General features: G+C 35.3%; 2 protein-coding genes and 1 long non-coding RNA gene across 7 annotated transcripts; 1 reads left to right on the top strand and 2 right to left on the bottom strand.

Moving 5' to 3' along the window:
• Positions 1 to 1,221, bottom strand: LOC113687551 (monolignol oxidoreductase AtBBE-like 13). The gene has a single exon (XM_027205138.1). It carries the CDS (start codon positions 1,219 to 1,221, stop codon positions 1 to 3), a length of 1,221 nt encoding a protein of 406 aa, XP_027060939.1.
• Positions 1,222 to 2,062: 841 nt separating this feature from the next.
• On the top strand, positions 2,063 to 6,762 carry LOC113688234 (uncharacterized). 5 transcript variants are annotated; one of them, XR_003447906.2, is made up of 7 exons: positions 2,063 to 2,215; positions 2,506 to 2,666; positions 3,806 to 3,852; positions 4,084 to 4,168; positions 4,780 to 4,878; positions 6,009 to 6,067; positions 6,284 to 6,762. It is a non-coding gene; the product is annotated as an uncharacterized lncRNA (long non-coding RNA). The 5 variants fall into 5 exon arrangements; XR_003447908.2 differs by lacking the exon at positions 2,063 to 2,215 and adding an exon at positions 4,280 to 4,356 and having other exon boundaries at positions 2,222 to 2,666; XR_003447903.2 differs by lacking the exon at positions 2,063 to 2,215 and having other exon boundaries at positions 2,222 to 2,666.
• A 3,877-nt stretch (positions 6,763 to 10,639) lies between these two features.
• On the bottom strand, positions 10,640 to 12,226 carry LOC113687550 (berberine bridge enzyme-like 8). Its single transcript, XM_027205137.2, has one exon. It carries the CDS (start codon positions 12,224 to 12,226, stop codon positions 10,640 to 10,642), a length of 1,587 nt encoding a protein of 528 aa, XP_027060938.1.
• Positions 12,227 to 12,773: the final 547 nt, after the last annotated feature.

Raw genomic sequence — 12,773 nt, 5'->3', positions numbered from 1 at the left:
TCATTGAGAAATTGGGATGCTCTGTTCATTCTTGAAGAAATTATAAGGATCAACTTTGGTTTTCACTTGGACCAATCTATCAAAATTGTTCTTGAAATATGGAGCACCCCAGATCCTTGCTTTTTCAACACTTGTATTGCCCGCGTTATTCACTCCCAAATCAAGATCCTTATAGTTAACATATGCACCTCTTGGATTCTTGGCAACATACTTTCCAAAAACTGCATGGAGTTTTCTCATCCAAGCGATACGTTCTTGCATCAATTCTACCCTGGTTGAATTCCATTCTACACTCGTTGTTTTGAACACTAAGAATAAGTTTCCAGCTCTGTGCGGGAATGGAATTTCTGATTCAGGAATCTCATCCATTCTTGCTCCAAAAGGGATCCATTCCATTCGCCCGGGCGGGGATTCCATCTTCTTCATAAGATCCCATATCTTTTCAAGCCCCTCTTCAGGAATGGGGTGTTGAACAAGGTCTGATTTGGCTTTGAAGTAATTTTTTGGTAGTGCAGTGATTTTGCCTAGCAACATATGATATGTTGATTCTTTTGGCAAGCCAAAATGGAAAGCGATATATTCGACCCAACTTAATTCAGTGCAATCCCCCTTAACCAATCCCAACTCTGGGAAATTTTCTTGCATTATGTACAGTAGCTCATCAACTCCACCCTGAAAAGCAGAAACAAAAGTGGCTGCTACAGTACTCTTGCCTGTTCGACTGGATTTGACAGTAGTCAACTGAAGTGAAATAAGTAGATCTGCAGGCAACTTTGGGGCAACAGATTGCCATTGATGGACTAATTTTGTTGCATTTTGCTGCAATGTTCTGGTCAGACTGAATGCAGTGAATTTCTTTGGAACCTCAACTAGTTTTATTTTGTATGCGAGAATTACACCAAAACTAGCTCCTGTTCCCCCTCTAATGGCCCAGAATAGATCCTCGCCCATTGATTCTCTATCGAGAACTCTTCCGCTTGCATCAATTATTCGAGCATCAATGACGTTATCACCTGCAAGACCATATTTCCTAACTAGCGGGCCGTGCCCGCCTCCGCTGACGTGCCCACCAAAAGCGATAGTAGGGCAATAGCCGGCAGGGAAAGCAAGGGAGCTATTAAATTGGGTAATAGCATAGTATGTTTCGCCGAGAGTTGCAGCGGCTCCAACCCAAGCAGTTTGGCTTTTGGCATCGATCGAGATTGATCGAAAGTTGAACATGTTGAGGATAAAAAATGGGACATCAGCAACATATGAACGACCTTCAAAGTCATGGCCTCCACTTAATATTCGCGTTTGCAATCCATGCTTTTTGGAGCAATAAATTGCTGTTTGAATATGTGATTCATTTTCTGGGTTGATTATAGCTACAGGCTTTGGGGTTTTTGGTAACGTGAATCGCAGGTTTTGTGCATGCAAGTCTAAGGTTGACTGGTAAGAAGAACATTTGGGAGTTGAGACGATTTTTGAAATATCAATCGGGTGTTTGGAATTGTGGATAAAGCAGCTGCCAAAGTGTTTGTGGATATCGGCTGAAGCTGTTGATAAAATGGAAAAGAAGATGAGAAAAGAAAATTGGAGGAAGATGTTGGTTGGTTTCTTCATATTTGTGAACAGGACTCAAGAGAGTTGAGATGCTATTTATACTAGTATTTTCTCCCAATGTAGTGAAAGTTAATTAGCAGGTAAGATTATGTTAACTGCGAAATTATGCGCGCTGGAAAATTATGAATCTAGAAAGGTTTGGAATTTTCATTGACAATTTGTACTAGCCGGCCAATATAATGAAAGAAAGAAGTAGACTTCTAAATTTTAACTGTCAATGAATCGGATGTAATTTTTATATTTGGTCCGGAATATATTTCGTTGTCTAAACTTCTGGAAGGAAAAGCATGAAGTTTTTGGTCGGTTTGGTGGGCTTTGATTTGAGGTGAAATGAGTTTTATGCTTGACTGGGTGAGGTTTCCTTCCATTCTCAGTGTTTAAAGGTTTGATATTGTCTCAAGTTCAAGGATACACTCCACCGGCTGAAGAGGGCAGTCAATAATGGGATGCCGCTCACAAGGAGAGAGCGTGGTGGGTAATTCGAATTGTGCTGCAAAATTCATTACAGTCCCGAGTTCTTCACGGCACTATGAAACGGTGTACTTTTATATATATGTACTGCATTAAGTTGAACAATATCATTATCGCTGAAGTCCGGAAAAGAAAAATGGTAAAATACATATATCATTATCTCCTCCGTTTCTTTCCCCCAATCCCAAGCATTCCCTCTTTCGTTCTCTTTCTAAAATCTTAATTGAACAGTGGCAATCAATGAGTTACTCTTTCTCTCTCTCTCTCTCTCTATTTGCTAGCCTTCTCCTCCATCGGCCTTGAAGACAAAATTTGCAAGATTAATACCTAGCTATGGCTAAATCCCAATCTCGTCATGGATTTTGCTCAGTTACGATCAATTTCAGCAACATTTTCGAGAAATTCACCGTAAATTTTGTTCATTTTCAGGTCGTTGTTCGTGAAGTGAAGGCATGGGATCGACCGAGCGCGACTCATTTCTCCGAGTAATTTTGTTCTACACCGAATGAAACCCTAGCTTTGCTCTTGAGAGAAATTGCTGCAGAATTTTCTTCGAGTCTTTGTCGGAGCTCTGTCGATCTAAATATGAGGTAATTAACCTTTGCTTTTCTCTCTTTTTTTTTTTTCCGACTACAGCTTGATATTTGTATGCAATTTCTTTTTGTATTCATGGAGAATTACTCAACTTTTCAAAACCTTGTAATCTTTAGATTTTAATGGTAGTTTTTTTTAATTTATCTGAGATTTAATCTTATTTAAGGTAGAATTTTGGAAGCTCTGTTTTCAAAATGCGTTGTACTTTAGTGTACATATCTGGAGTTTGTTTTAGGATTTGAACTAAAATTTTGTTTGATGTTGTGGATCTTTTTTTTTTTTTGAGTGAGTGCTATGTATCAATAGGTTTCTATGGTATTTGTTATTTTACTACATTTTTGTTCGTATCTTTTTTATTTGCACTGCATTTTTAATGAATTTTTCCCAAAGACACGTTTTGTGATTTGGATTGGGGCTAAATAGTTTTAGAACTTGTATAAAATGTTTCCTTCTCCTATGGATGATTTTGAAGAGATTTTTCCACTGCCGAAACAAGGTATATAATAGATGATTCATTGTTTTCTTCTACTTTGGATAAATTGGTTCCTATAGAATCAATACCTTTGTATGTCACCATTATGATTCATGAGACATCTCAAAGGGAAATGGATCAACAGAAAAGGCTGATCTTTTTGTCTAGTCTGGTTATTGTGAAAAAGATGGCTGCTGCATATGCATCTCTGAGTAGATAACTAAGTTTAGGTGCTCTTGAGATTTATTTTGATTAGCTTCCTCCCTTTTTCATGTTACTAATTAAGCATTAGCTAGAGAGAATTAGAACAAAATTAAGGAGTATCTCAATAGTAATCAGTAAGAAATCCGGAATTTACTTGAATGCCCTTTTTTCTAACCACTTGGATCCATCAAAGTTACAAGAATTTCAATATTAACCTTCTAGCTGTGATGGTATACTCCATTAACTACGTTGTTTTAAGTTTCGCATCTTTATGCTGGCTGCTTGGGTTTTCTTTGCGTTTGGTGAACAGCTTGTTAACCAAGTAAAGTGGCCATTAGTGGCAAGATCATTTGTACTCTGAACAGCAAAATGGAACTTTGGAAGTCCAATAATGTGTTTCAGCTACTCATTCTTTTAATGCCTAATTGTTATTTTAACAGTTTTTTCCCCCTCATGTAGGTTGTTGCAAAACAATAGCATTTCAGGTCATATTCCTCTAGAAATGGGTAATCTCTCATACCTTGAGAAATAAAATCTTGCCAGTAACAAGTTCTTTGGTCATATACCTGATTTTTTATTGGGTATTCTCCAGTACCTGTTGTATCTCAGGGTCTTTGAAAGAAGTAGCATGGAATCTGCAATTTTTGGCTTTCCAAGAAACTTTCCTTCTGGAAGACTTCTTTTCAAAGCTTGAATGAAAATGTGTTCTGCTCTCATGAAGTCACTGTCACTTTCAGGTACTTGGCAACAATCTTAGTGGACCTATTCCCAAATTTCCAGCCAGAGCATTTAAGTATGTCTTCACTATCATGTTAACTTCAGGTGATATACTAGTTCAAAAAGTTTCTGCTTTTGCTTTGATTAGGTATTGAATGATGAATGCATTTTTTTAGCTAAGCAATCAATTTTAATAATGTCATTTTTTTTTATCAGGGGGTTCTCATTTATTTGATCTTTTCTTTCAAAATTGTACTGGAGTTTCTGAAATATTTCACCTTATTTTCAGAGAGGTACTTGTGGTAATTTTGGACAATTTCAAAATTTGATCAGCATTGTACCATACTCCATTAGCTTCTGACAATGTGTTTGTTATCATGATATGATTGAGCTTTTGACTCATTTATGGTTTAGTGAAGAACTAGATTGAACAGCGGATTGTTTTGCCTATAGTATTAATCGTTATTTCACATTAATTTTGGAGTTATGTATTTCTAGGTGTCATGCCGTGGTTTGTGTGTTATATTTTGTTGATGTTGCCTTTTCTTTTACTTCTTTACGGATCTGAAGTAAGTTAACTTTCATCTTCTGGATAACCTTTGTTGATCATGCATCATTAGTTAAAGAAGTTTGATACATCTTTTGGTTAATTAATTTGACTAAGCTTAAATGTGTGATAATTGAATTTCTAACCTTTATTAATTTATTTTGAGCAGAAAACAAAAGCAGACATCTCAAAATGAAGAAATTTCTCTGGGAATTCCTATTCATTTTAATGTCTCTGCATTGGAATCAGATATTGCAGACATCTTCGGGTAATTCTGTTCATGAAATTCTATTTGATTTAAAAAGGTTCGAATACTACTAGCTTCTATTTATGGATTATTGATCAATTGAACTAATCAAGTTACCGGTCAATTCTAAGCTACTGTTTTTTTTTTTCATAAGGAACGAATGATGTAATTTCATACTTTTTTATGTTCTTTTTTTGAAGGATTATGATTAGCTTAAATCTTCAGTATTTCGTTCTTTTCCATTCCTATTAATTGGAAGATGGTTTTCCAGAAATTCACTGTCAATTTCTGTTTTGTTAAATATTTCTAGGTGTTGTGCCTTTTTGATGTGTTCTGTTTTGTTAAAATTGCCTTTTCTTTTTCTACTTTGTGCATGTGAATCAAGCTGGAGTTTATCTTCTAGAAAGTCTTCTGTTGGATTGTGCATCATTACTTAAAGATGTTTAATATTTCTCAATGTAAAACCAAGCATATTATGTTTTGTAGATTTATTCAAATGTTTGCTTCATTTGAATAATACTTGCATTTACTTCATTTTGTACATGGTTAAAGTTTTGAAATAGAGCATTAGTAGCTTAAGTATTTTAACAAGCAAATATTGAAGAACTTCATGGGTGTCTACTAAAACAGAATATTGGTAGCTCCATGCTTTCTTAGACAAGGTGTTTCTACTGATAGCAATTCCTCTCAACTGTCACTGTGAGCATCTATTCAATTGTCTTGTGTATCTAAAACTACTTGCATCACTACATATGTAAAAACAAATTAAGATGGATGCCATATTTTACCTGGATTTGCAATACCATTTGTCAGCTTAAGAGATTGAAATGCTTGGAATGGTATGAACCACCCAAGTAACAGTACATGTCTTCCTTTTGTTTGGTTATTTTTTTTAAGTATTATATAAGCAACTTCTTACATATCAAACATTCATGGAGAAAGAAAGCCCCACGTAGCAGCAGTTGTTAGTAATCATTCCAAGGCATCAAAAACATTACATTTTGTCAAGTATGGATAGTCATAATTGAATATTGAAGAAACAATTACCCCAGGTACACTTTAGTCCACAAACTCAGATGAAATTGTGTTGCGTACCTTGCTTTTTAATTTGTTCCTAATATTTATGGATAATTGGGAATTTGGATGGCCAGGGATGTTAAGCTGCAGCACAAAAGCCTAAAGGAGAAAGTGAAGGATTGCAACAAGAAGGGTATGGACATAAAGTTTGCTAGGTGCCCATAACATAGATGTCTATCATTTCTGTTTAAGACTTTTTTTCATTATTGTCTCACCTGGAAGAGCTTTTCAGATTCTTGTTTCTTGAGCAAAAAATGATTAATTAAATAATATTTTAATAATTTGATGACTACTATTTGTGCACGAGTTCCTTGTTGATATTGAATTGATTAGTCTTTTGTTATGCTAGAACCACCATACAAAGAAGAAAAGGAGTAGGACTACTCGCAAATGACTTGCTTGAGATAGTGGAAAAGTTTCTGGAAAATGAGCAGGACTACTTGCAAATGACTTGCTTAAATTCTTCATCTCTCACCTTGCAATTTTATGGAATGTGGTTCTATTGGGTTGTGGATGTTGGTTACTTTCCCAAATTAGGAAGTGAATTGATTGCTGACCTTTTTACACTCTGGTGTTCAAGCATGGTAATGACTATATTTTTTTGTGTTATTTCGGGATTTTGAGACGTGAAGATACTTTTGAGAGACGTTTGATGAATTTGTGCTTTTCAAGACAAGCACTTCTGGGGATATGTGAAATATCTTGTCATTGTAATGAACTTATTACATTACAAGGAAGTTCATCCTTTTTTTTTTCTTTTCAAAATGATGACATGCGATAAAGTTTGTAAAATTTGACTGAAGCAATGTATGATACTTTGTTCTAGTATACTGTGGAACTTTAATTTTATTTTGATATTCAATTTTAGTATATTTGAGCAGGATAAATTTTGTACCATCAAAAAATTGATTTTTGACTTTTATTAGTGATTTTTTGTGACACAATTTTATGTCGCGATAACATTATAGGGATATTTTATGGCACATTTTTTGTGCCGCAAGTACAGTGGCGACACTCAAACTAGCGTTGCAAAAAGCGATGCAAATACATGCAATACATGAAAAATTGCATCATTTTCTTTTTTAACGGCTATTTTTGTGACAATTGAATTCTTTCGCTGTTGCGCTGCAAAAAGGTTTTTGTGATGCTTTTCTGACTTTTTGTGGCACAATTCTGGCCTCGCGAAAAGACAATATTCTTGCAACAGCCTTGAAACTCCATGGCCATGGCTGCCTTGTGTTTTGGTGAGGGAGAAGAATGGTTAAAAAAAAAAAGAATAAAAGAAATGAAATGAAAATCAATGTTTTGATAAAGAATAAAATTGAAAATCAAATTCCGATTGTGATTAAAAAAAAAATGGGTTAATTACATTTATCTCCCCTGAGGTTTGACCATATTACCAATCAATCCTTGTAATTTGTCCAAATAACAGTCTCACCCTTTGAATGATCAAACATTTAACAAAAACCCCCTTAATGCCGAAAATGCCCTTATTGAGGCCATGTTGCATTAAAAAAAGAACATATTTTTATTTTATTAACCCTGAAGCAATCCAAAAAAATAGAAAAAGTTTTTGCTTATTATTTTATAAAAACCATATCTTTACTTCCATAAATAGTTTTGAATCAATAATTATTTTAAATCTTAAAAATGAATATTAAAAATTAGATAAATTGAAAGAAAAATAAAAAAAGAAGAAATTATTTTAATTCCTGGAGTATGGTTCAAATTGAGGAAAACATGCCTTGAACCACAAATTCGAACCATACTTGAGGATTTAAAATAATTGCTTCTTTCTTATTTTTCTTTCAATTTATCTAATTTTTAATATTCATTTTTAAGATTTAAAATAATTATTGATTCAAAACTATTTATGGAAGTAAAGATATGGTTTTTATAAAATAATAAGCAAAAACTTTTTTCTATTTTTTTGGATTGTTTCAGGATTAATAAAATAAAAATATGTTCTTTTTTTAATGCAACATGGCCTCAATAAGGGCATTTTCGGCATTAAGGGGTTTTTGTTAAATGTTTGATCATTCAAAGGGTGAGACCGTTATTTGGACAAATTACAGGGATTGATTGGTAATATGGTCAAACCTCAGGGGAGCTAAATGTAATTAACCCAAAAAAATGGGAAAAAAATTGCTACTACGCAAGGGTCGTTTCCGTTGGCAGCTAATGGCTATTGATAGGGGTGGGCAAAATTATCCGTTAACCCGAAAACCCGTCATATCCAATCCGATCCGAAAATTAGGATATCCGATTTTTATTATTTGATCGGGTCAAAAGAGAGTCGGGTATCCGCTAAGATTCAGGACGGGTTAGGGTCACATAATTAAAAACCCGCGGGTATCCGACCCGCCCCGCATATATATATATTTTTATTTTTATACACACACTATAAAAATAATAAGTTAGAACTAAATAAGTAATTTTATTGAACAAATTGCATTACAAATATGAGATACTATAGTTTATTTACAAGATTCATTTGTAAAGGCCATGATCTTATATTTTATAGAAAATAGTTTAATTAATGTGGAACATATAAATTAAAAATTGTGCTACTTATTTCAAACTTTTATTGATTTTGAATTCTTTTAATTTTTTTCTTTATCTTATATTCTCTTCATATGCTTATTTATTGGTGGGAAACCTTTTTTTAGAAAAAAAAAATTAAATCTTAGATGAATGTGTAAAATATAAAATTAAATTGGTATAAATCATTTTTTTTAAAAAATTAAATGATAAACTTGGCGGGACGGGTACCCGCTAATCCGACCCTATCTTAGCGGATACCCGTTATAGGGTACCCGCTGATATGCAGGGCGGGTAAGGGTCAGAAAATGGCTGACCCGCAAGGTGCGGGTCGTCGGATCAGCCAAATGGTGAATGGGACGGGTATCCGACCCGTGCCCACCCCTAGCTATTGATGTGTAATCTTATAGGAACACTTGGATTCTGTATTTGACTTGTTTGTGTGATTTGGTTGCTCAATGAAAAATCTCACCCACCCAAAAATTGTGTTGGTTTCTAATCCCCAACTCAAAACTTTTCCATGACTGAACTGATCCAACCCAACCTTTTAGATTAGTGGGTTTGAATTTTGTGTTTGATTTGCTTGGGTGGGTTATTGGGTTTGGATTTAATTTGCCAGCTCTACTTTTTGTCTCTCAGTATAATATATATATATATATATGTATTTTTTTTTGGGTCGGTAATGCCAACTATTTAAACTATTCCTACTTTACGAGGGAAGGGAGCCTAAAGAAACTTTTATAGAGGTTGCGGGATGAATTACCAGACCATACAAATGCAATACTATACCCTCTGAATTTTTTAAGAACAAGAAGCGCTATATTTCTTGTGTGATACACTAAGTGGGGTTTGAACTATCGACTTAATGTACAAGAGAGTTTTAAAGGGATTCTCCCTGACCATTGGACCAAGGCTCAATGGTTCTCGGAGTATAATATATTCGGTGAAAGTTTCTAACATGTATTGGTGTCTATACAGGTTTTGTTTAATTTTCTCTTTTAGTTTGATCACACAGACAGGAAAGGGACAATGCGAAATTAACTGGTGGTAGATGTCGAAAATATCTTGCCATTTCCATTACAATGAATTGTCAAGTCTAAGATTCTCTAAATTGAAAAAGATTTGCTAATTGTGTTTCTTGAAAATCATAGCCCCTTTCTAGCTCTCACAGGTAAATCACAATGGTGAAAGCGATTAACAAATTGCTAAAAATTGGATAACGATAAATTTGATAGTGTAGTTCAATTATCAGCTGCCAAGAACAGAGTGCTTTGAATGGGCATCTTGACCAGTGATAAACATATAAAGCCCTTTAGATTGCTTGATTAGATGGATTCATGAAGACCATAATAAATCCGTTCTAGTAAAGCTACAGCTATAGAATGTTAGAACCACTTAGGTGAAAATTTTAATCTTGACCAAAGCTATTTTGGTATGCTGAAAAGTATCGTATTGCAATTTGCAGCAAAGTCATAAATCTGATCAATTTTGACCAAAACTATTTTGGTATGGTGAAGTTAATTGGTTTGTTTGATCAGTGAAACAACATTTTACTTCTAAATTGGATCCCTAATGACATGCTGAAAGTACAAGTAAAACTTCTACAACTACACTTTGGGATTTTAGTAATCTTAATCGAAATATGGCCCCATAATTTACTCCCTCCGTCCCACTTTAATAGTTCTTTTTTTTTTTCACATAATTTAAGAAAAAGTAGTTAACTTTGTTGGACCACTCAATTTAGGTAGCTATTTTCCTAAAATACCTTCACATTAATTAAAGTATAACTTTATGGGAATTTGAATTGATGATAAAACAAGAATCAACTCTCATTAAATGGGGTAGGTTTATAGTAACAACAACTTACATTGAATAAGGGTATTTTAGGAAAATTAAAATACAACTACATTCTTCAATTGGAAAGTGAACTACAATTTGGGACAGACGAAAAAAGAAAACAGGACTATCAAAGTCGGACAGAAGGAGTATTATTAAAGGAACACAAGATTTAACGACCCCAAGTAGTTGTTGGATTTTATTTTTGCTGGCTTCCCTCATCGTTGAGTAAAAAAAAAACACAACACTAAAACAAATACAACAATCATAATTCTTCATCTCCTGGATACACTAAGATACCAACGTTTTTCTTCTTCAAACATAATGATCATTGAGAAATTGGGATACTCTGTTCATTCTTGAAGAAATTATAAGGATCAACTTTGGTTTTCACTTGGACCAATCTATCAAAATTATCCTTGAAATATGGAGCACCCCAGATCCTTGCTTTTTCAACACTTGTTTTACCTTTGTTATTCACACCCAAATCGAGGTCCCGACTGTTAGCATAGCCAGCTCTTGGATTGTTAGGAACATATTTTCCAATGACCTTGTAAAGCTTTCTCAGCCAATCAATACGCTGCTTGGACACCACTTGTTCATCCCACGAAACCCCTTCACACATGAGGTACAAATTTCCTCTATGTGGGAATGGAGTTGCTGATTCGGGAATTGTTTCCATTACCCCTCCTCCAAAATGATTCCACTCCAGCATTCCCATAAAGGGAGGTAATTCATTAAGCTTTCTCAATATCTCTTCAATCCCATTTTCAGGGATAGGCTCTTTGACAAAATCGGATTTAGCCTTGTAATACAGTTTAGCTGAAGAGACTCTGCTGGTCAGGGACTCTGTAATGTTACTAGTTGGTAGACCGCTGGCATAAGCAAAATATTGGATCCATAGCATTTCGGTGCAGTCCTCTTTCTTCAACCCCAACTCAGGAAATTGTTGGGTCATGATTGAAAGCAGTTCATCAACTTCGCCACGGAAAACAGACACAAATGTAACTTGTACAGTTCTCTTACCTGTTTGATTTGAATTGATACTGACAATTTGGGGTGTGATAACAAGGTTTAGTGGTAGCTTTGGGGCAATATATTGCCACTTGTATAGAAGTTGAGTTGCATTTTGTTCCCAGGTTCTGTTGATGGAAAATACAGTAACTTTCTCTGGAATTTCAACCAATTTCAACTTGTATCCAAGAATGACAGCAAAACTAGCACCGCCTCCACCTCTAATAGCCCAAAAGAGATCCTCACCCATGCTCGTTCTGTCGAGAACTCTTCCGTTTGCATCGATGACACGAGCATCGATGACATTGTCTGCGGCCAGGCCAAATTGCCTTACCAATGGACCATAGCCTCCGCCACTGATGTGCCCACCAATGCCAACAGTAGGGCAGTAGGCAGCTGGAAATCCCAGAGTGCTATTCGCCTCATAAATGCTGTAGTATACTTCCCCAACGGTTGCTCCAGCTCCAACCCATGCGGTTTGACCTTTAACATCTATGGAGATTGAACGAAAGTTGGACATGTCAAGGACGAAAAATGGGACGTTAGAAGTGTAGGAGCTCCCCTCAAAGTCATGGCCACCGCTTCGAATTCTCATTTGTAAGCGGTACTTCTTAGAGCAAAATATTGCTGTTTGAATCTGATTTTCAGTCAAAGCAGTGATAATGACTAGGGGCTTTGGAACTTCGGGTAAAAGGAAGCGTAAATTGTGGATGTACTGGTCCAAGACTGATGTGAAAGAAGAGCTGTTTTGGGTGTATATTGCTTTTGCAAAATATGAGGGGCTATCGGTATAATTCAAAAGGCACTGAACAAAATCTCCGCGGGAAGGATGAGAAGCAGAAGCCCACGAGATGGAACAGAGGAGGAGGAAAGCAAATTGAAACATTGTTGAATAGGACATTTTCCTCATTTTTGGGTGATTTTGGCACGATTCCTGAGTATGGTATTTATAGCGTTTCTTGAATGAATTGACTTCAAATCTAGTGATTAAAAAAAAAAGAGTGTCCATGGTTTCACTCCTAACTTACCGCCTAACTTTGATGGCTTCAGTCATGTGCAAGCTGCAAAACCACATGAGCAGCTCTTATCACGAAGAGCAGCTCTGCAGATTGGCAAGAAAAATTTCTGACCACTATTTTCAAAGCATTATAACTAGCATGCATGCATCGTTAATTTTCTTGCCAAAGAGAAACATTAAATTGGGAAGCAGCTCATCCCTTAAGCAACCGTACACGTTAGTATTTCTTTATGACAGGTTGTCTTGCAATTTCTATGGATAATTTCAGAAACCTCCCTTGAAATCTTTGACAATTTCACTAATATCCCTCAAGGTTTTTAAAATTACATGTACCTCCCTTTCCATTTAAAATGATAATACTACCCTTAAACATTTTTATGAAATTCCCTTGTTTGGTAATATACTAAGAATGAGTTTTAAAATAATTTTT

The sequence above is a fragment of the Coffea arabica genome, chromosome 5e (genome assembly GCF_036785885.1).
Source record: "Coffea arabica cultivar ET-39 chromosome 5e, Coffea Arabica ET-39 HiFi, whole genome shotgun sequence".
Lineage (NCBI taxonomy): Eukaryota > Viridiplantae > Streptophyta > Magnoliopsida > Gentianales > Rubiaceae > Coffea > Coffea arabica.
This window is presented reverse-complemented; position numbering and strand designations above follow the sequence as displayed.

Coding starts and splice junctions, on each gene's coding strand:
- LOC113687550 (XM_027205137.2), bottom strand. CDS start 12,226: ATGTCCTATTCAACAATGTTTCAATTTGCTTTCCTCCTCCTCTGTTCC.
- LOC113687551 (XM_027205138.1), bottom strand. CDS start 1,221: ATGTTCAACTTTCGATCAATCTCGATCGATGCCAAAAGCCAAACTGCT.